At 40.0% G+C, this 21,433-nt stretch overlaps 1 protein-coding gene across 4 annotated transcripts in view; it reads left to right on the top strand.

The window, feature by feature from the left end:
- The window catches only part of LOC125179686 (kinesin-like protein KIF2A), a 155,926-nt gene that overhangs the window by 95,384 nt on the left and 39,109 nt on the right, over nucleotides 1–21,433 (top strand). For all 4 annotated transcript variants that reach the window (XR_010827346.1, XM_066987374.1, XM_066987375.1 and 1 more), the window contains 8 exons: nucleotides 3,203–3,322; nucleotides 3,760–3,814; nucleotides 7,436–7,558; nucleotides 8,081–8,181; nucleotides 13,239–13,334; nucleotides 13,818–13,872; nucleotides 17,251–17,413; nucleotides 21,330–21,420. Coding sequence is in view for 3 of the 4 variants with exons in the window: in XM_066987374.1 (XP_066843475.1) it covers nucleotides 3,203–3,322; nucleotides 3,760–3,814; nucleotides 7,436–7,558; nucleotides 8,081–8,181; nucleotides 13,239–13,334; nucleotides 13,818–13,872; nucleotides 17,251–17,413; nucleotides 21,330–21,420 (804 nt within the window). In the remaining variant the exon portion in view is untranslated. The remainder of the gene's footprint in view (nucleotides 1–3,202; nucleotides 3,323–3,759; nucleotides 3,815–7,435; nucleotides 7,559–8,080; nucleotides 8,182–13,238; nucleotides 13,335–13,817; nucleotides 13,873–17,250; nucleotides 17,414–21,329; nucleotides 21,421–21,433) is intronic.

Raw genomic sequence — 21,433 nt, 5'->3', positions numbered from 1 at the left:
ATGGTCCCATATGGCCAGAGTGAAAGTCTAATGGTGAGTGGAGACTAACAGTGGACTATCAGGGCCTGAACGAAGTCACGCCACCACTGAGTGCTGCAGTGCCGGACATGCTAGAACTTCAATACGAACTAGAGTCAAAGGCAGCCAAGTGGTATGCCACAATTGATATCGCTAATGCATTTTTCTCCATCCCTTTAGCAGCAGAGTGCAGGCCAGTTTGCTTTCACTTGGAGGGGCGTCTAGTACACCTGGAATCGACTGCCCTGGGGCTAGAAACATGGCCCTACCATTTGCCATGAACTGATCCAGACTGGAACAGGGGAAAGCTCTGGAACACCTGAAGTACATTAATGACATGATTGTGTGGGGCAACATGGCAGAAATTTTTGAGAAAGGGAAGAAAATAATCCAATTCTCCTGAAAGCTGATTTTGCCATTAAACAGAGTAAGGTCAAGGGACCTTCACAGGAGATACAGTTTTTAGGAATAAAATGGCAAGACTGAAGTTGTCAGATTCCAATGGATGTGATCAAAAAAATAACAGCTATGTCTCTGCAAAGTTTCAAAAAGGAAACACAAGCTTTCTTGTCACCCCAACTGCTGGTGCTGGGCAGGACTTTCAAAGGGAGGGTCCACTCTACACGTCATGCAACTGATGCTATGTGGAGTGAGGGTGTCATACCTATCACACAACAGGCTCAAATAGGAAATCTCAGTCGCCCAGGAATCTTGGAAGTGATCATGGACTGTCCCGAGGTCAGGGACTTTGGAATATCACTAGAGAAGGAGGTGACGTGTTCTGAAGAGGCCTCACTGTATAGTAAACTAGCAGAAGATGGGAAGCAACATGCTCTGTTCACTGATGGGTCCTGTCATATTGTGGGAAAGCATCATTGGTGGTAGGTTGCTGTATGGAGTCCTACACAAGTTGCAGAACCTTCTGAAGGAGAAGGTGAATTGAGCCAGTTTGCAGAAGTGAAGGCCATCCAGTTGGCTTTAGATATTGCTGAACGGGAAAAGTAGCCAGTGCTCTGTATATTGATTCATGGATGGCAGCAAATGCCCTGTGGGGGTGGTTACAGCAATGGAAGTAGAGCAACTGGCACTGCAGAGACAAACCGATCTGCGCTGCCACATTGTGGCAAGATATTGCTGCCTGGGTAGAGAACCTGGTTGTAAAAGTATGCCATGTAGATGCTCACGTACCCAAGAGTCCGGCCACTGAAGACCATCAAAATAACCAGCAGGTTGATCAGGCTGCTAATACTGAAGTGGCTCAGGTGGATCTGGACTGGCAACATAAGTGTGAGTTCTTTATTATTTTATTTTATTTAACCATGAATGTGAAACGTGCTGCAATCAAGCAAGTCAAGAGGTTAAAGCCTCTTTGGTATGGAGGACGATGGCTGAAATATAAATATGGGGAGGCCTGGCAGATTTATTATATCACACTCCCACAAACCCACATTGGCAAGCACCATGTGCTTACAATGGTGGAGGCAACCACTGGATGGCTGGAAACATATCCTGTGCCCCATGCCATTGCCCGCAACACTATCCTGGGCTTTGAAAACAAGTCTTATGGCAACACAGCACCCCAGGAACAATTGAGTCAGACAATGGGACTCATGTCCAAAACAACCTCATAGACACTTGGACTAAAGAACATTGTACTGAGTGGGTGTGTCACATCCCCTATCATGCACCAGCTTCCAGGAAAATCGAGCGCTATAATGGACTGTTAAAGACTGTGCTGAGAGCCATTGGTGTTGGAACATTCAAACATTGGGATACACATTTGGCAAAGGCCACCTGGTTAGTCAACACTGCCAACCAAGCCGGACCTGCCCAGTGAAACCTGTTACATACTGTAGAAGGGGATAAAGTCCCTGTAGTGCATGTGAAGAACACGCTGGCGAAGGCAGTCTGGGTTTTTCCTGCCTCAGCAAAGACAAACCCATTGGTGGGACTGCTTTTGCTCAGGGACCTGGGTGCATTTGATGGATAATACGGAACGATGGGGAAGTCCGATGTGTACCTCAAGGGGATTTAATGTTGGGTGAGAATAGCCCATGATTTGAATCATATGATGTTAATTGATATATGATACTGCATGTCATCACTACTATGGTTGGTGTATGCCATATTAATAGTATCACAGTAAGAGTCACCCAGATAATGACAAATGAATTTTGATGGAACCAAGCAAATTGCACTGGTGATAGAACTGGACAAGCGCAACAGTATTGGAACCAGAGCTGGCCTCTGCATGGAACAATCCAACACCATTCATCATCTCTCCTGCCCTGATGGACTGCTATAACAGATGGAACCCAAACTCATGGACTAAACAAAGTCAACGGACATTTTAGAGGGATGACCCGTACACCAAGGGAATGATATCTGTGTGTATATATCAAAAGACAGGAAAGGTTGTGGTGATTAATTGGGATGTACTGGAAAGTTTGGGACCCGAGCCTGACATAAATCGTATGCAATAAAGGGTGGGTATTGTCCTGGTTTTGGTTAGGATAGAGTTAATTTTCTTTATAGTGGCTGGTATCTTGCTGTGTTTTTTATTTAGGAGAAAATTCATATTGAGAACACACTGATGTTTTAGTTGTTGCAGAGAAGTGCTTACACTAAGCCAAAGACTTTTCAGCTTCTCATACTGCCCTGCCAGCGAGGAGGCTGGGGGTGCACAAAAAGCTGGGAGGGGACAGAACCAGGACAGCTGACTCAAACTGTCCAAAGGGATATTCCATAGCATATGACATCAAGTGGAATGATAAAAACTGGAAGAATAAAGCTAGGGGGATGTGGCTGGGGTTGGGGCGGGAGCTACTGTTGTTCAGGGACTTGCTGGGCATCAGTGGCCTGTGGTGAGCTATTGCATTGTGCATCACTTATATATATATATATATAAAATTATTATTTATTTTACTGTTTTTCCTGTCTTATTAAATTGTCTGTGTCTCAACCCTTTTTTTTATTTTCTACCCCATCCCACTGGCAGGGAGTGAGCGAAGTGCTCTGTGGTCCTCAGTTGCCTGTTGTGTTAAACTATAACATCAGGTTATAGAAATAACTAATTGTGAGGTAAAAACACTAAATGTATTTATTGTTTATACTCAAACATAACAGCAGAAATGGAGAGGATTAATTTGTTCTTAGACTCATCTTTTTATATTCTTTTAAACAGATTGACCTGGAGAGCATATTTTCACTTAATCCAGATCTTGCACCTGATGATGATACTGAACCTAGTCCAGAGACACCACCACCACCTACTCCATTAGCCAAATTAAATAGAATTGTGAAGGTTGGTAGTACCTATGTAACACGTTCATATTAAACTTACAGGAATCCTATAATTTTGTTATGTTTTAATTTTTAAATCTAATTTTTGTCTGTGGAGCTACTTGATAAATGTATTCCCCATTCACCATAGGTAAAAAAGGGTTTCTAAAAACTTTCTAAGAACAGGTTTGGCAGGGAGGGAGTTGGGGACTAATATTCATATAACAAGGTATAGTTCATAACAATTCATATAACAAGGTATAGTTCAAGGAAAAATATGTAAAAGAAGGTTGATTTGAAAAAGTACATACAGCAGTCTCCACCCAAGGCTCTTCAAGGAGGGATTTGGAAATAGTTACTTCTCTGTATTGCTGATCTTGTGTTAGAAACAGAGGTGGGGCTGCAGTTTACATTTTCAATAATAAGGTGATCAAATAATGGAGATTTCTTTCTTTATAGAGTCGACGAACTGTGGCACCTATTAAGAATGATACCTCTGCTAGAGATAACAGAGGTAAATGTTATATCTTTCCATTTCAAGGAAGCTAATATATGGGAACATTGTAACCTCCTGCTCATCTAAAATTCTTTAATAAAACTGCATTTCTAATTCAGTATGTACGCATGTGACGTAGAAAGCACGGTACATCATTCCTAGAATTACTTCTATATGTATTTAGGAATGGATACTGTATGAATATTATTTATGTGCAAGTTTAAGCAATATAGCATTAGGAAATTTGTGAATTTGTGAATGAACTGAAGGTACAAAAATTTGAAGTTAATTATCCTACAATAAATGATGCATGGACTTTTTCAAATTAAAACATCCTCAGTTTGCTTTAGCTTGAGTGTTTCAATATACTATAAGTAGTGCACTTAGAATTCTTACTCTTTCAGTTTTTAAGCTTAATTTTCTAACAGTCTGTGTGTAAACATTAATTCAAAGACCATTTAAACCCTACATGTTATTTCCCTACAGAAAAATCTATTAAAAATGTGGAATTATCACAGGAGGATAGGTGAAATGAAGTATGTATTAGATGACTACAGATGTAATGCATCTATAATATGAGAAGGAATAGTTATTGCTTAATGTTTTTTCTGAGCATAATTATCTTGTGTTGGTGATGGCAGTGATTCTTTCAGACATTAATCTAGTGCCATTTGTGGTGGTTTTACTCAGGTGGGCAGCCGAGTTCCACCATGGCCGCTCTCTCACTCCCCCTCCTCAAAGAGAAAGGGGCAGAAAATATGATGCAAAGGGCTCAGGGGTTGAGATAAGGACACGGAGATCACTCAGCAATTACCGTGACGGGCAAAAAGACTCAGAGTAGGGAGAGAGTAAGATTTATTGCCTATTACTAACAAGCTAGAGAAGTGAGAAACAAAGGAAAGAAACCAAAAACGCCTTCCCCCCCATCCACCCTCTTCCACCTCCTCTCCCCAAGCGGCGCAAGGGAACAGGGGAATGGGGGTTATGGTCAGTCTATAGCGCTTCTTCTCTGCCGCTCCTTCTTGGTCACTCTCTTCCCCTGCTCCAACGCAGGGTCTCTCCCACGGGATTCCGTCCTTACCGAACTGATCCGGTGTGGGCTTCCCACAGGCAGCAGCTCTTCAATAACTGCTCCAGTATGGGTCCGTACCATGGGGTCCATCCTTCAGGAGCAAAGTGCTCCAGCATGGGTTCCCCACGTGCGGCAGCTCCTGCCAGGTCACCTGATCCTGCGTGGGATCCTCTCCACAGGCTACAGGTCTGGCCCAGAGTCTGTTCCGGCAGGATTTCTCCACAGGCCGCGGCCTCCTTCAGTGTAGGTCCACCTGCTCCACCGTGGTCTCCTCCACGGGCTGCAGCATGGAACCCTACTCCACTGTGGTACTCCACAGGCTGCAGGGGGACAGCCTGCTTCACCATGGTCCTCACCACAGGCCGCAGGGGACTTGTGCTCTGGCGCCTGGAGCACCTCTCCCCCTCCTTCTTCACTGACCTTGGCACCTGCAAGGCTGTTTCTCACTCTTTCCACTCTCCCAGCTGCTGTGTAGCAGTGTTTTTTCTCCCCTTTCTTAAATATGCTCTCACAGAGGCACGAACAACATAGCTTATTGGCTTGGCTCTGGCCAGCGGCAGGGCCCTTACCTAACATGGGGCAGCTTCTGGATTCTTCTCACAGAAGCCACCCCTATGGCCCCCTGCTACCAAAACCTTGCCACGTAAACCCACTACACCATTAATTCAAACTAGATTCCATTCCGTCTCTTTAAACTTTGAAAAACATGTGGTTTTTGCATATTTTTGCAAGTGTTCAGACTGTCTTCTGGTGGCCGATTGGGATCCCTTTCTCCCTTTTGCCATTTGCCTCTGAAGGTGCTAAACAAATTAGAAATCTCACAAAGAGGGAATAACTTTTTAATTTTTTTTTCAAACTAATATGGTCTCAATTTGAGACATTTTATTGATGGGCTGTCCTCACATCTATACAAGTTTTTAGAGGCCTCACCTCAAGTACTGTGTGCAGTTTTAGGTGCCACAGTATAAGAAAGACATAAAACTATTAGAGAGTGTCCGAAAGAGGACTGCAAAGATGGTGAAGGGTGTAGAGGGGAAGATGTATGAGAAACAGCTGAAGTCACTTGGTTTGTTCAGCTTAGAGAAAAGGAAACTGAGGGAAGACCTCATCGTGATCTACAGCTTCCTCACGAGGGGGAGTGGTGGTGCAGGCACGAGGAGGGAGCGACAGGACCCAGTGGAATGGCATGAAGCTGTGACAGGGGAGGTTCAGGCTGGGTGTTAGGAAAAGGTTCTTCACTGAGAGGGTGGTTGGGCACTGGAACAGGCTCCCCAGGGAAGTGGTCATGGCACCAAGCCTGTTGGAGTTCAAGAAGTGTTTGGACAATACTGTCAGACATATGGTTTGATTTTTAGGTGGTCCTGTGTGGAGCCAGGAGTTGGACTCTATAATCCTTGTGGGTCCCTTCCAACTCGGGATATTCTGTCATTCTACGTCATTTGTAGTAAATGGTCCGTTTCGTATGGATTAACCTTGTAACTTGCTTTTTAATAGGTACTATGCATCTTACTGTTCACAACCTACCTAAGGATTAGTTCTTTGTTCATCTTGCAGTTAAGCTTTTCTCAGCATACGGTCTTGTTTAGTGGAGTTAATTCATGCTATAAAGTAGATCTCCTATGATGTTTGGGACTGGTCTGGGAATTTGTCTTGTCTATCCCATTTGATACCTGTTTCCATAGTTGTCTCCATGTTATACATTGTACTGGCCTTTGGAATGTCATCTCTAAGCTATTAATCAAAGCTGTTACCTTCACTTTCATGCTTTTCTGTCAGACCTCATTAGTAGCACGTACAAGAAACTGGCCAGCTGAAGCAGAGGTGCTTGAAGCAACTCTTTGAAAAAACAACTTAAAATATTCAACTCTACCAGAGAGGCTTGCATGCTCACTACTCCCGCTGCATTCACTGGGAACAGATATCACTCTGCATTTTTAGAAATTAGCATCCCTATCACATAGGGAATCCATGCATAAATTTAGGTAGACATATCAATTGTATCCATATCCCTTTTGATATGGTGTCAAAAAGGTTTGATTTTTCACTTGTAGATTGAGCTGCACTTGGCTGCCTTTCATTTCTATCCCTCTATTCCTCCAGATATTGTAGGCCTCCAGATATTTTATTGTGGGGGACAATTTTCTAATTTCTAGAGACTGTGAAACAGCAGGGTCATTTTCTTGCTGTGTTTTTGGGCATAATCACAATATAAATAAAATTGCAGCACTTAAGGACTGCATATCTCCAAGTACATACTTCATTCTATGTACATAATAAGTTGTACTAACTCTGTAGTAGAGCATTTAAAAATATGCATGGGCAGAATTGGTATTTCATGTTGTGTTGGTATACAATACTAGGATAAAAAAAGGCTGCATACCAAATATCTTTAATGACATTTGACTTTCCATCTATATGATAAATAACTTTCCATATATATGGTCCTCCCTGGCCCCACAAAATTGTTGTGTCTCAAAATGGTCCTTGTTTTATCTTGTCATACTAAAACACTTCAAAACTGGATAGAAATGTTATTTCTAGATCAGCTTTGTGCTTTTCGTCTGCAGTGGTTGGTTCTGCACGTGCACGGCCCACTCAGCTTCCAGAACAGTCTTCCTCCTCACAACAGAATGGTAGTGTTCCAGATATATCTCCAGTTCAAGCTGCAAAAAAGGACTTTGGACCCCCTTGTATGTAAACCATGTGTCAAAGATCCTTTCATTCTTGGCATTACATGTACATTCTCTTGGATTATGTTGTTTTCCATAAATGACAAATGGTCTATATATACAATTGTCTGTAGGCTTCCATACAAAGCTTTTTCAGAGCACTGGCGCACTAGTATTTATAATTTGTTTTTCCTTTATATTTTTTTAAACCATGAATGTGTTTTGTTTTAATTTGCCTGGGCTTTCTTTTAAAACAAACCAAGAGTTCACATATATCTGTTCAAGTGCTTTTTGAGGGTCACTGTCCTTATATTTTTGGTTGTGTAATTATTGTCCCAATCCCATGATTTAATTCATTTATTCTATAAATTTTAGAAATTAAATTGCTGTAATTATTTTGTACTAATACTGATTTGCTTGAATATATAATTTATATAAATGCATTCTAATTATTGATAAATTAATATGATTGAAGTGTAGTGTAAATACTAAATCCATGCATGCAACACAGAAAATATTTTAAATCATATAATTTTCTCTAAGCACGTAGAAAATCTAATTGTGTAAAAGAAGTTGAAAAATTGCAAGAGAAACGTGAAAAAAGAAGATTACAACAGCAGGAACTTAGAGAAAAAAGAGCTCAGGTCAGTATTTTGTGCTTAGATGATGCTTTTTTCATTCTTAAATACTTTTTATGAACTGATAAACTTGAAATTAAATGTTTTCATCCTGCATACAAGTTTGACAAATATTTTTGGTGCATAGTTGCACTTCTCTGATAACAATTAGATGTTTTTCCCCCTCTTTTGCTTTCTACAGAAATAATTACTTATCTTTCCATGTGTTATTTCAAAATCAAGTGCTGCTGATGGCTATTTTTCAGTGAAAACATATTGATTTAAAAATAATCAAGCCTTTGGCTTTTAGATAGGGCTTTTATTCTACAGGAGATATTTCAACATTATAAATTGTTCTTTATGATCTTTGATGCTTTGTAGGAGATGTATTTGAGGTTAAAAAAAAACTGTTCAAACTTGAAATCTGTTATGAATTTATAGTTTAGCTTCTCATCATGCAGGCAGCTTGGCAGTGAGTTGTTGGAAACTTTTGTGAAAGAAATGAAGCTGCTAATCCTGTGAGAAAAAGATCTATTGATATTAAATTAGTTTCTGTCACAAAAAGCTTTAGCAAAACTAGTAGTATGATCTCATTGCAAGCTTGCATGTATGTGTTAGTCTCTTTAAAGAAATGCTACCAATGCACAACTGACTTGAGAAGTACTACCACTGAGTAAATAATTCAGCCAATTTACTTCATGCTTTAATGATGTTTCTAAGCTGACCTAAAATGACCTATGTTGAATTCATGTTCTCAAATTTAAACAAATGCAAAACATTAATATGTCTTTAAGTGTGAGGAAAAAAAAAAAAAGGTTTATATCTTAAAGATTCTTTGATATGGTACTATAACTAAAGTTTTCTCTTCAGCACTTCTGTGAAGACTCCCTTTTCACCTGAGTCTTAAACTTCTGCATGAGAAGGTTCTGGTTGTCTTGATGACCTCTACCTCTGCTTTCTGGTGCTTTGTGTAGTCTGTTGTGAAATGCAGTAATAATTAGGCAACTGTCTTCTAGTGGACAAAACCTTTAAATAGAGAAGAACATTAGGCAAATGCTTTTTCCATAATAAGCAGCTCAATTTTAGAGGTAACATTTCATCAGTAATTCATTTTGTATGGACTTACTGTAAGTAGTTTTAATTTCACTGTAGTTAGGATTAAGAACTTGAAGGTGCAGTCAAATTCTGATTAGCAGGGTGCGGTGTTTTTACCCTGCTGGGCAGATGAACTCCACCACAACCACTCTCACACTCCCCCTTCTCAAAGGGAAAGGGGGAGAAAATATGATGAAAAGGGCTCAAGGGTTGAGAGGACAGGGATATCACCCACCAATTATCGTCATGGGCAAAACAGACTTGGCATAGGGAGATTAATGTAATTTATTGCCTATCACTAGCTGACTAGAACGGTGAGAAACTAAAAGCAAACTAAAAAAACCTTATCCCCATCCACCCTCTTCTACGTCCTCCCCCCAAGCAGCTCAGGGGAACAGGCAATGGGGATTATGGTCAGTCCATAATGCTTTATCTCAGCCACTTCTTCATGGTCACTCTCTTCCCCTGCTCCAATGTGGGGGTCTCTCCCATGGGACGCAGCCCTTCTTGAACTGATCCTACATGGGCTTCCCCTGGGCAGCAGCTCTTCAAGAACTGCTCCAAATATGGGTCTGTACCACAAGGACCAACTTTTAGGAGCAAACTGCTCCAACATGGGTCCCCCACGGGCAGTAGTTCCCAACAACTCACCTACTCCTTCATGGGCTCCTCTCCACAGGCTATAGCTCCAGACTGGAGCCTGCTCCTGCAGGGGCTCTCTATGGGCTACAGCCTCCTTCAGGCCAGATCCACCTGCTCCACCATGGCTGAAACATGGAAGTCTGCTCTGCCATGGTACACCATGGGCTGCAGGGGGAACAAACTGCTCCACCATGGTCCTCTCCACGGGCCACAGGGGCACCTGGAGCACCTCCTCCCCCTACTTTCTGTGCTGACCTTGGTGTCTGCAGGGCTGTTTCTCACTCCTCACTCTCCCAGCTGCTGTTGCATTGCATTTTTTTCCCTTTTTAAAATATGCTCTCACAGAGGCGCAAACACCGTTGCCCATTTGCTCAGGTTGTCCTGAAATGGTGTAAAAACTTCCAGGAAAGACATTTGAGTTATTCTGCAGCCTGCCCAGCCCAGTAGCTCTGGTTTAGCAAGGCTTAGGGAGTGTCCTGGTTCCAGTTAGGACAGAGTTAATTTTTCCTCATAGTAGCTGGTAGGGTGCTATGTTTTGGATTAGGATGAGAGGAGTGCTGATAACATGCTGATGTTTTAATTGTTGCAGAGCAGTGTTTACACCAGGCCAAGGACTTTTCGGCTTCTCTCTCTGTCCTGCCAGCGAGCAGGCTGGGGGTGCAGCAGGAGCTGGGAGGGGACAGACCCAGGACAGCTGACCCAAACTGGCCAAAGGGGTATTCCATACCATCTGACGTCATGCTAAACAATATATAGGGGTGGCTGGCCGGGGTGGTGGGCCGGCTGCTCGGGGATAGGCTAGGCATCGGTCAGCGGGCGGTGAGCAATTGCATTGTGCATCACTTGTTTTCTTACACATTATTATTATTAATACTATTATCATTATCACTATTATTATTATTATTGTTATTATTATATTCCTGTCTTAATAAACTGTCTTTATCTCAACTCACCGGCTTCACTTTCCCGTTTCTCTCCCCCATCCCAGAGAGGGAGGGGGGAGGGTGAGCGAACGGCTGTGTGGTGTTTAGCTGCCAGCCGGGTTAAACCACAACAGGGAGGCTCCATGCGTGAGCTCTTACATCTCTTTTCGCTATGGTACTTGTGGTTCCAGATTTACAGACAGGAGGGCTTGCGAGCCTGGATGTAGCATATTATATATCCTTGGGATTGCTTCTGCTTTTAGGGGCATCTGGGAGTACTGGAAAAGTTTCCAATGCATTCAAGTCACCATAGGAGTTAACTTAGGACCAGTAGTAGGATCAGCCTCCTTTAACCAATTCAGATCCGTTTAGAGCAGCTGGAGTACCTGCACTGTGCTCTGCAGCATTTTGTATCTGTATAATAGAGTCTATCCATTTGTTTGTTGGACTGCCTTATGTCAGATTAAGAAGCATTGACTGTAATGTATTGTCCTGGTTTCAGCTAGGATAGAGTTAATTTTCCTCCTAGTAGCTGGTAGAGTGCTGTGTTTGGGATTTAGGATGAGAAGAGTGTTGATAACATGCTGATGTTTTAGTTGTTGCAGAGCAGTGCTTACACCAAGCCAAGGACTTTTCAGCTTCTCGCTCTGTCCTGCCAGCGGGCAGGCTGGGGGTGCAGCAGGAGCTGGGAGGGGACAGACCCAGGACAGCTGACCCAAACTGGCCAAACGGGTATTCCATACCATCTGACGTCATACTGAACAATTAATATGGGATGGCTGGCCGGGGTGGGGGGAGCGGCTGCTCAGGGATGGGCTGGGCATCGGTCAGCAGGTGGTGAGCAATTGCATTGTGCATCACTTTTTTTGGTACACATTATTAATAGTAGTACTATTATCATTATTATTATTTTCCTTTATTTTCTGTCCTAATAAACTGTCTTCCTCTCAACCCACAGCCTTTCATTTCTTTCTGATTCTCTTCCCCCGTCCCAGAGAGGGAGGGGGGAGGGGGAGAGAAGGGCTGTGTGGTGCTTAGCTGACAGCCGGGTTAAACCAAAACATGTACTATTGTTGTGCATTTGTTTGGTAGTGTTTCCTTTGTGTGAAGATTCTGAGAAAAGGTGGGAGTCATTTCTCTTCCTTACAAGTAAAAGTGTAGTGAGTCCTTGTGGTGGTTTTGCTCGGGTGGGCAGCCATGTTCCACCATGGCCACTCTCTCACTCTCCCTCCTCAAAGGGGAAGGGGGAGAAAACACAATGCAAAGGGCTCAAGGGTTGAGATAAGGACACGGAGATCACTCAGCAATTTTCATGATGGGCAAAACAGACTCAGAGTAGGGAGAGAGTAAGATTTATTGCCTATTACTAACAAGCTAGAGAAGTGAGAAACAAAGGAAAGAACCCAAAAGCACCTTCCCCCCATCCACCCTCTTCCACCTCCTCTCCCCCCGAGCGGTGCAGGGGAACAGGGGAATGGGGGTTGTAGTCAGTCTATAGCACTTCGTCTCCGCTGCTCCTTCTCAGTCACTGTCTTCCCCTGCTCCAACATGGGGTCCCTCCCACGGGATACAGTCCTTCCCGAATGATCCGGCATGGGCTTCCCACAGGCAGCAGCTCTTCAAGAACTGCTCCAGATATGGGTCCGTACCAAGGGGTCCATCCGTCTGGAGCACACTGCTCCACTCCGGGTCCCCCACGGGCAGCAGCTCCTGCCAGGTCACCTGCTCCTGCATGGGCTCCTCTCCACAGGCTACAGGTCTGGCTACAGGCCTGGCCTGCAATCTGCTCCAGCGGGGGTCCTCCACAGGCCGCAGCTTCCTTCCGTGCAGGCTGCGCAGGCTGCAGCTTGGAACCCTGCTCGACCGTGGTGCACCATGGGCTGCAGGGGGACAACCTGTTCCACCATGGTCCTCACCACAGGCTGCAGGGGACTTGTGCTCTGGCGCCTGGAGCACCTCTCCCCCTCCTTCTTCACTGACCTTGGCACCTGCAAGGCTGTTTCTCACTCCTCTCTCTCTCCCAGCTGCTCTTCCCCAGCATGTTTTTTTACTTGTCTTAAATATGCTCACACAGAGGCGCGAACATCGCTTATTGGCCTGGCTCTGGCCAGCAGTGGGGCCCTTACCTAACATGGGGCAGCTTCTAGATTCTTCTCACAGAAGCCACCCCTATGGCGCCCCTGCTACCAAAATCTTGCCACGTAAACCCACTACATTTCTTAATTTAAAAGTGCTTTCTATTATATGGCAACCAAAAATTTTAAATAGAAGTTATATAATTGCTTTTCTTTATGATCAGTAGATTAGCTTCATCAGAACATCAGTTAATGTATATTTTATTTTTCTTTTAAGTAAATTTAGAAGGCATTGAAATTAGTCCATTTTAGGTAAAAATGTAAGAAATTTTGTTGCTTACTTCCCTAGGATGTTGATGCTACAAACCCAAATTATGAAATTATGTGTATGATAAGAGATTTCAGGGGAAGTTTGGATTATAGACCACTGACAACTGCCGATCCTGTAAGTACCCCAGGCTATGTGGAAATTTTTTGTCTGTATGTTTTTTTGTATTTTTATTTTTTTTTCAATGTATGAATATACTTCTGCCTGTAAACATTAAAAATAAGTAGCTTAGTGTATATTAGTATTCTTTATAGCATGGGTTTATTTTTTCAGAATCCTTAAATGATGTTATCAGACCATTTCCATCAATGGTGTATCCACCCTGTTACAGCTTGATTTGCTTACTGTGCTGCAAGATGTACCATGTACTCTACAGGATCAGATCACTATCTACAGGGAATTTGGTTATTCTTAATGTATGGTTCTGCCTTTCAGTTTCTTGGTTATTGTGCAAACACAGTGGGCTTTTGTACATTCAGATGACTCCTGAATTGGAAATTTCTTCATTTAAATGATTGCTTAATTAATTCAAAAATAGAGGTAAAATATCCTGTAACTGGAACTGAGGTATAGTTCACTGAAAGATTCTTTCCTTTATAGATTGATGAGCACAGGATATGTGTTTGTGTACGAAAACGACCACTCAATAAAAAAGGTATGACTGCTTAAGATTTTCCAGAATTCTTTCTCTGAAAAGCTGCTTCTGATAGTAATATTATTTGTATTGAAGAGATCTAGAATTACTGAACAACGATGAAACTCTGTTATACTAGACAATATGTATGAGGGACACATACAATTCATAGATTTATCATAACCTGGATAAAGACAGGGAGAAAAGTAGTTTAACTGTCACTATTAGGATCATCATTCTTTTAAACTATCTTTTAAGTAATCTCCTGATCAGTGAGCTACCCAATGAAAGCTTGTCTACACATTTTTTTATACACCTATTTTTTTATATATTTTCAAGTGGTCTTGAATCAGATGTTAATGGAAAAATTCAGGTGGTGCCTAAATGTCGGTGTCCTGTGAGATGTTAGGTACCCAAGGGTATTCAAGACATCCTATGGCTAGTGGATTACAGACAAACTGGAGACTTGCATCTCCTGGAACTGCAGCTCAGGGCTGGGCTAGATACCCTAGAGCATATGAAATGGCACTAAACACCTCTTTTTAGGTACTGGAATCACTCCCTAGTGATGTTTTTGATATATGAGTAATATTACAACTTACTTCTGACTGCCTGTTCATTAGGCTGGAGTCTGTATTCCAAAAAAACTTTAGGTTTTCAACTCCAGTTAAATCCCAATCTTTCCATGAAGTTCTTTACTTCAGTGGGAAATTAAGAACGGCAAATGTTTGGAAAAATAATTGGAACCTATCTGAATTCAGCACTAATTTAAGCTGATTTTCATCTTGAAAGTTGTTTCTTTCCTTCTATTTTTGTTATATATTATATTTTTTTTGTTATATTCTGTTTAGCTAAAGGACTCAAAGAGCATCACTCTGGCTCTGAAACAACATGGGATACATTTAGAATTTTTGAAATGTCAGAACTACATATTGAGGATTATCTGGAGCAAGCATATCCAGAGAGATACGGGAGAATTGTATAGGAAAGGGAAAACATATGCGGATGTCAGTAAATTGTTAGTTTTCTTTTCTGTTACTTTGCTTTCCTTCCATGTTGCTCCTGCTTCTACATTATTTTTTCCTTTAATTTTTGTTTTTTTTAGTTTCCTGTATTTTTTCTTTTATTGATCTGAAAAGAATGCATAATCTCAAAAATTGGTTAACTGGAACTATTTTGCACAACTTGTGTAATAAGGGCATTCAACACACAAATCTGGTAGCAGTTCAATTTCTGTTTTAGCATTGGAAGTTATCTGTAATAAAATATGACTTAGAAATCTGATACATTTGGGGAAGAATATTACCTTCTACCTGCACAGAAGGTGGACAAAGTGAAATTATAGTAAATGAGAGCCAGATGTCATGAAGCATAAGTTGGAATACAGAAGTGGGATTTGATTCTATGCAAGTTGCATACCTTGGGTATTAGTGGTTAGGAGCTATTAAGAAAATATTTCTGAGGAGTTTGTAGGAAGATGAGCGTCTGAGTAAAAATGGGGTTGGCACTAAAGTTATTTTGTATTTTTAAGAATAAGATATAATAAAAAGGTATTAATGAAATAATCTGTGCTGGGGAGGAACCATGAAGATAATCCAGTACCCCCAAGATACAATTTTCTGAAAACGTACTTTATTTCTGAGAATTCATAAGAAGCAGTATGCCACATTTTAAAATTGAAGAGTATGAACAAATCAAAGATATTAGTGTGTAACCCTCCGAAGGGGGGGGGGGGGGGGGTTGTTTCTTTTATTATTGCAATAATAACATGTCAAAATATTACCTTTCCTTCTTCATGTTCTGTAATTTGAAATTCTGTAAGGTGTTCAAATCATTTAATAGAAATCAAGTGTAGAAATCAATTTCTGTCAGTCTCATGCACATGCAAAATTATCACCAAAGACTTCAGGTGTTCTCAGCACCAATCATTTTGTGGATTGATTTTGCAGGAAGTAGGGCTTCAGACTGATATTTTAAGATTTTATTTCAGTGGCATATATTTAGAATTGGGAAATGTATGGTGGGTTTCAGAAACACTATTCCAAATTTTCATCAGCAAGTAATACAGGTTGTTATAACAAATAGCTGGGAGCAGGTAAATGTCTTATTCCAAACAATTTTTTAAGAAATATCAGCTTTTGACTGCTTTAACTAAAAAGCTTTTTCTGTAAATAAGTTACTTTCATATATTCCTTTTCACCACTGTTCTTTATTTCTTCTCTGTGATTATTGCAGAATAATTACATTTTATTTTATTGCAGTGCAGTTGAAATTTTGATTATATTATGACTTGAATGCATACTGGTGTTGGTGTGTAACGTCATACAGTGGTAACCACTGTACTGTTTGATCAGTGTGTTAACTGATGAAAAGATTTCTATCTGACTGTGTAAAGGTACATCTAATTCTTGAACTGCATGGCTTAAGAAATTTTGCATATAAATTCAAGTAGGACATTAGTGATCTTGATTGTGATTAATTGATTGTGATTAATTGATTAGTGATCTTGATCACATTAGTGATCTTGATTGTATACACAAAAGATCTTTATTTGTGTGCATATCATGGATCGCTGGGTTCTCTGTATTCTGCTGACTCATATCTCCTACAACAATTAGCCATAAATTGTAGTGCTGTGTAGTAATTATAACCTGGGAACTCTCAACTGAAATTGCTTCTAGATGGCTTTTGTTCTTTCCCCATGATAGGAAGCATCATTAGCATTTTCAGCTTTTTCTGCTTACAAGATAATTTTTAGAAAGGATTTTACTGTAGAAAAATTCTATATTAAAGACTTGCACATTAGATTCCAGAAGGAATATACAAATGGAAATCTCTATGTGGAATGAAAGCAGTATTTTCCTTTTTCGAAACTGTGAAAGTATTATTATAACTTTAGGATTTAAGGAAAATAAAAAGATAAAATTTTAAAATAAAGAAAATTCTTCTAAGGATGTTAATTTCTTTGTTTTTTAACTTGGACAGTCCAAGCGGTAGTAGACTGCAGTGTCCAGTTTCTCCAATAGAGAAGTTATTTATAATAACTCACAGGATATGGCAGTAATCTATAAAAGAGTTTATAAGCCCCAGGAAAAGAAATCCATGGAAAGTGTAATTATAGAATACATAACAAGCTAAAATAAATGATCTTTGGTTTTCTAATCACCTTTGTAACATCTCTCTTTAATTTCTAGCGGTTGGTAGAATAGGATGATTAGACTTCCAAAATGAAATCTGTTACTTAGTAGATTATTAACTAGGTATCAGAAGCCTAAGTTCATTGCACTGTTGTTACTTGGAGGAGCTGTGTTATCTGAGATGTTATAGGAGTGTAAACAATGAAAAAAAAATAAAAAGATGTGTTTCTAGATAAATATATATATTTCACTTATTTTATAGAAACTTTAACGAAAGACCTTGATGTAATAACAATTCCTAGTAAAGATGTTGTGATGGTACATGAGCCAAAACAAAAGGTGGATTTAACAAGGTACCTAGAAAACCAAACTTTTCGTTTTGATTATGCCTTTGATGACACGGCTCCTAATGAAATGGTTTACAGGTATGTGTATATGCTTTTTTTTTTTGGCAAATCTTTTTTCTCATTTATCTCCCATGTCAGTAACTGTGGGCTTCCCTTGGTCGTAGACTTGACCCTTATTTTCTGTTTTCAGATATATATATTGCTACCTCCATTTTTTTGCCTGTATACTTATATTTTAACTGTGTTTATCCTGAATTTTTAATCTGCAATGTCATCTCCACCTCTGTTGAACTCAGTGCTGCTCTCGGTTCTTCTCTAAGCACTGCCATGCCAGACTTGTGTATTGCCTGCCTTCTCAGACAGTGAATATTTGGAAAACTATATTGCCACTCCATCTGCCACAGCATTATTTTCTTATTGATTAGTATGTACGCAGCACATGGGGCATGCTTTTGGTCTTCAGGAAACTTGGATATCCAAATAGCTTGCAGTTTGGATATAAAATAATTAACAGATGGAAATAAATCAAAAAAGGTTGGAGAAAAGTACCAAAAAAAAAGAGCAATATTTTTTCATATTGCTAAGATTCCTTTGTTTGTTGCAAGAAATCTAGCTCATGTAACATGGACCTACATGGGAGCTAATTTATCTTGCTCAAAGTGCTGTAGCTTTCTGATTTAAAAAACAACATCAACAAAGACACACAGCCCCAAGATACTTGGATCTCCTTTTTTTCCTTTATTCTTATGTTTTATTTCCATGGTTAACAAAGAATAATGCACACAGCACTTTGAAAAACTTGTTTAGAAGTAACTGTTTGTCTTGTACCAGTCACTGAATGGATTAGATAAAATAGCAGGCAAGGTTAGACAGCATGATAGGTCATAATTTTGGAATGCAGTGTAAATACAGTGAAACTTTTTGCAAGGAATGTTGATATTAGAAAGGAATTTGATGAAGATAACTTTCCTTATGCTTGGAAAATGCTTCCCATAACCTTAAGGAGTAGTGACAGAAATATTTTAATTCTTGTTTTTAATCCAAAAGCTAGGAAGTGAAAGTTGGCATCGTATCTTGATTGATGCTGGATGCTAACATGCGGTTGGTAGATAAGAGAAAATGCAAAGTAAAAGATTTGTTAAAAGGCCTTGAAAATGAAAATTTGTGTCTTACGCTTGATATAATTAGGAGAGCAAAAGGCAAATCAGTTTAGTCACAGAATCGCAGAATGGCCGAGGTGGAAAGGGACCTCTGAAGATCATCTAGTCCAACTCCCCTGCTGAGCAGGATCACCTAGAGCACATTGTGCAGGATAGCATCCAGGCGGGTTTTGAATATCTCCAGAGAAGGAGACTCCACAACCTCTCTGGGCAATCTGTTCCAGTGCTCTGTCACCCTCCCGGTAAAGAAATGCCTTCTCTTATTCAGCTGGAACCTTCTGTGCTTCAGTTTGTGCCCAGTGCCTCTCGTCCTGTCACTGGGCACAACTGAAAAGAAACCGGCTCCATCCTCTTGACACTCTCCCCTCAGATATTTATATACATTAATGAGGTCTCCCCTCGGTCTTCTCTTTTCCAGGCTAAACAGGCCCGGTTCTCTCAGCCTGTCCTCATACGACAGGTGCTCCAGTCCTCTAATTATCTTTGTAGCCCTCCTCTGGACTCGCTCCAGTAGTTCTATGTCCCTCTTGTTCTGGGGAGCCCAGGACTTGACACAGCACTCCAGGTGTGGCCTCACCAGGGCTGAGTAGAGGGGGAGGATCACCTCCCTTGACCTGCTGGCAACACTCTTCTGAATGCAGCCCAGGATACCGTTGGCCTTCTTGGCCACAAGGGCACATTGCCAACTCATGGTCAGCCTGATGTCCACCAGGAGTCCCAGGTCTCTCTCTGCAGAGCTGCTCTCCAGCAGTCTGTTAGTTTAAGAGACTTTCATTAGTGTAAACTGCAGCAAAGCTATGCCCTTGGAGATTTCTCTCTAATGTTTGTCTATTGTCATCTTTTCTTTCTTGGTACAGAAGAGCTGTGGGAGAGCCATCTAGCTGGTAATGTGTGCCTCTTGCAATAGATTTCCTCCTGATTAACAACCAGTTCTTTAATCTCCATCCTTCCTGTTATTCCTCATTTATCTTTGTGAGCATATCATTTAATCGTGAAAGGTATTTTTGGCATATGACATTATCATATTTTTGTATACATTTTCTTCTGGATGATTTTTATTAGTTACATAATAAATTAATGGTAACACAAGAAAATATTAAAAGATGATTGTATTCATGCTGAAATAGTAAGTCTCTGGCCTATGTAGTAATACAGGCTTTTTTTTCCTCCCTCAGATGGCACAATATTGATTATTTGAAAGATAGCTTGTTTCAAGTTCTCCTTTAATAACATAATTGAGAGCAAGAATACATATCATATTGGACTCTCACAGTGGGGAAAAAAATCAATTTTTCTTCAGTAAGCTAAAATTACTTGCTATATTTCTATACTGAAATACATTTTTCAGTTTGTCTTGGAGAAATCTGCTACTCTTTTTTTTAGTATTTTTATTTTGCCTAAGCTGTATTTTAAGTATTTTTGAGTCCTTGAACCACAAATCTGTTACAGGTTTTCTTTAATATTTAAAAAAAAATCATGCTAGTTTGCGTGGGTATGCATTTTGAATATTTAAAGGAGAAAAAGAGTTTATATTTTTGAAAGATCAAGATTGCAAACTGTGGTTGTAGTAGAAGGAAATTTGGACTGTTTGTGGCTTGGTACCATTTGGAGTTGTATAATGCTTTATGAAAAATTGTCTGGATAATATCTTTTAAAATAAGGCAAAATACAATCATAAGTTCCTTTTTTATAAATCACAGTAAATCATTTCAAACTCAGTGAAACAGAGATAATGGAGTATGCTTATTAGGTGGATAGGTTTCTTGAAATTTATATTTCAAATATAAAATGAACAAACAGAAATATGGGAATATCATCTTGAGGACAAAAGTATATGCTTGGAGGAAATTAAAAAAAAAAAAAAAAGATTATTCTGTTACATTTTGAATAACCCTTGGCTGCTGAATGGGTTGGTTTTTACCCGTATTGTTTTTGTAAGTTTTGGGTTTGTTGCAAAGTGGAATGAAAGGAGCTTGTAACATCTCAGTGTTTCTATAAGCAATCATTCCTTTTTCTGTCATTAAACATACTTTATGAGTAAACACCTGGAGTAAGTTTAGAAAGAGAGACTGTTGCAAAGACTCTTACCATCATTATTTAATAGAGGTAACACTCCATTAGGTTACCCTTTGCTTTTTGAGATTTTCATGAAGTAACGTTGATAAGCAGCTAGAAGTAGGAGCAATAACTCTATGTGTTTTTTTAAAGTAGAAGTTAATGCTTTAAAATAGAAAAATGATACTTTGGGAAAATATTTTTGACATGTCAAATAATACCTCAGGGATCACTAGCTTTTTCTGTTCTGATGAGCTTGGTTATATGTTTTCCTGATCCTTTTCTTAGTGTATGTATGTTCTCAAGATATTAAGAAATGCAATGTTGTTTTGGCCACCTATCTTAGAAAATTAATCTTAAAAACTGTTTTGAAAAGGAAAAAAAGAAAAAAAAACAAAGTAGTATTGGCAAAACTTAACTATCTATTCTACTGACCTACTTCTGTATCTTCTAATGCTATGTCCTTTAGGTTCTTTAGGGAACTGCAGACTCCATGTAGTAAGCTGTGCTGTGTTGCATTATTAAAACAAGTTTTTTGTTTGTTTGTTTTTGTTGTTGTTGTAAAATAAATGGGAGACACCTTGTAGCTTTTGTTTAACTGTTTAGGATATTTTAATGCCTTAGAGCTGTGTTAGCCTCTTTGGTTCAGGAATTAATTTGGAGATGTTCTTTGACCTCTCAAAGTACAGAACCAGTTTTGTTACTTGTGGCCACTACCACATGGACACTATACATTTTAAAGTATTTCACCTTTTGCGTACTGTGTTTTTGCATTTAAGGTTTACAGCTCGGCCATTAGTGGAGACCATATTTGAAAGGGGAATGGCCACTTGTTTTGCATATGGGCAAACAGGAAGTGGAAAAACCCATGTAAGTATTTCTT

This window comes from Anser cygnoides, chromosome W (genome assembly GCF_040182565.1).
Source record: "Anser cygnoides isolate HZ-2024a breed goose chromosome W, Taihu_goose_T2T_genome, whole genome shotgun sequence".
In the NCBI taxonomy this organism is placed as follows: domain Eukaryota; kingdom Metazoa; phylum Chordata; class Aves; order Anseriformes; family Anatidae; genus Anser; species Anser cygnoides.
Note: the sequence above shows the minus strand (reverse complement) of the source record. Positions and strands in the feature narration are given on the sequence as shown.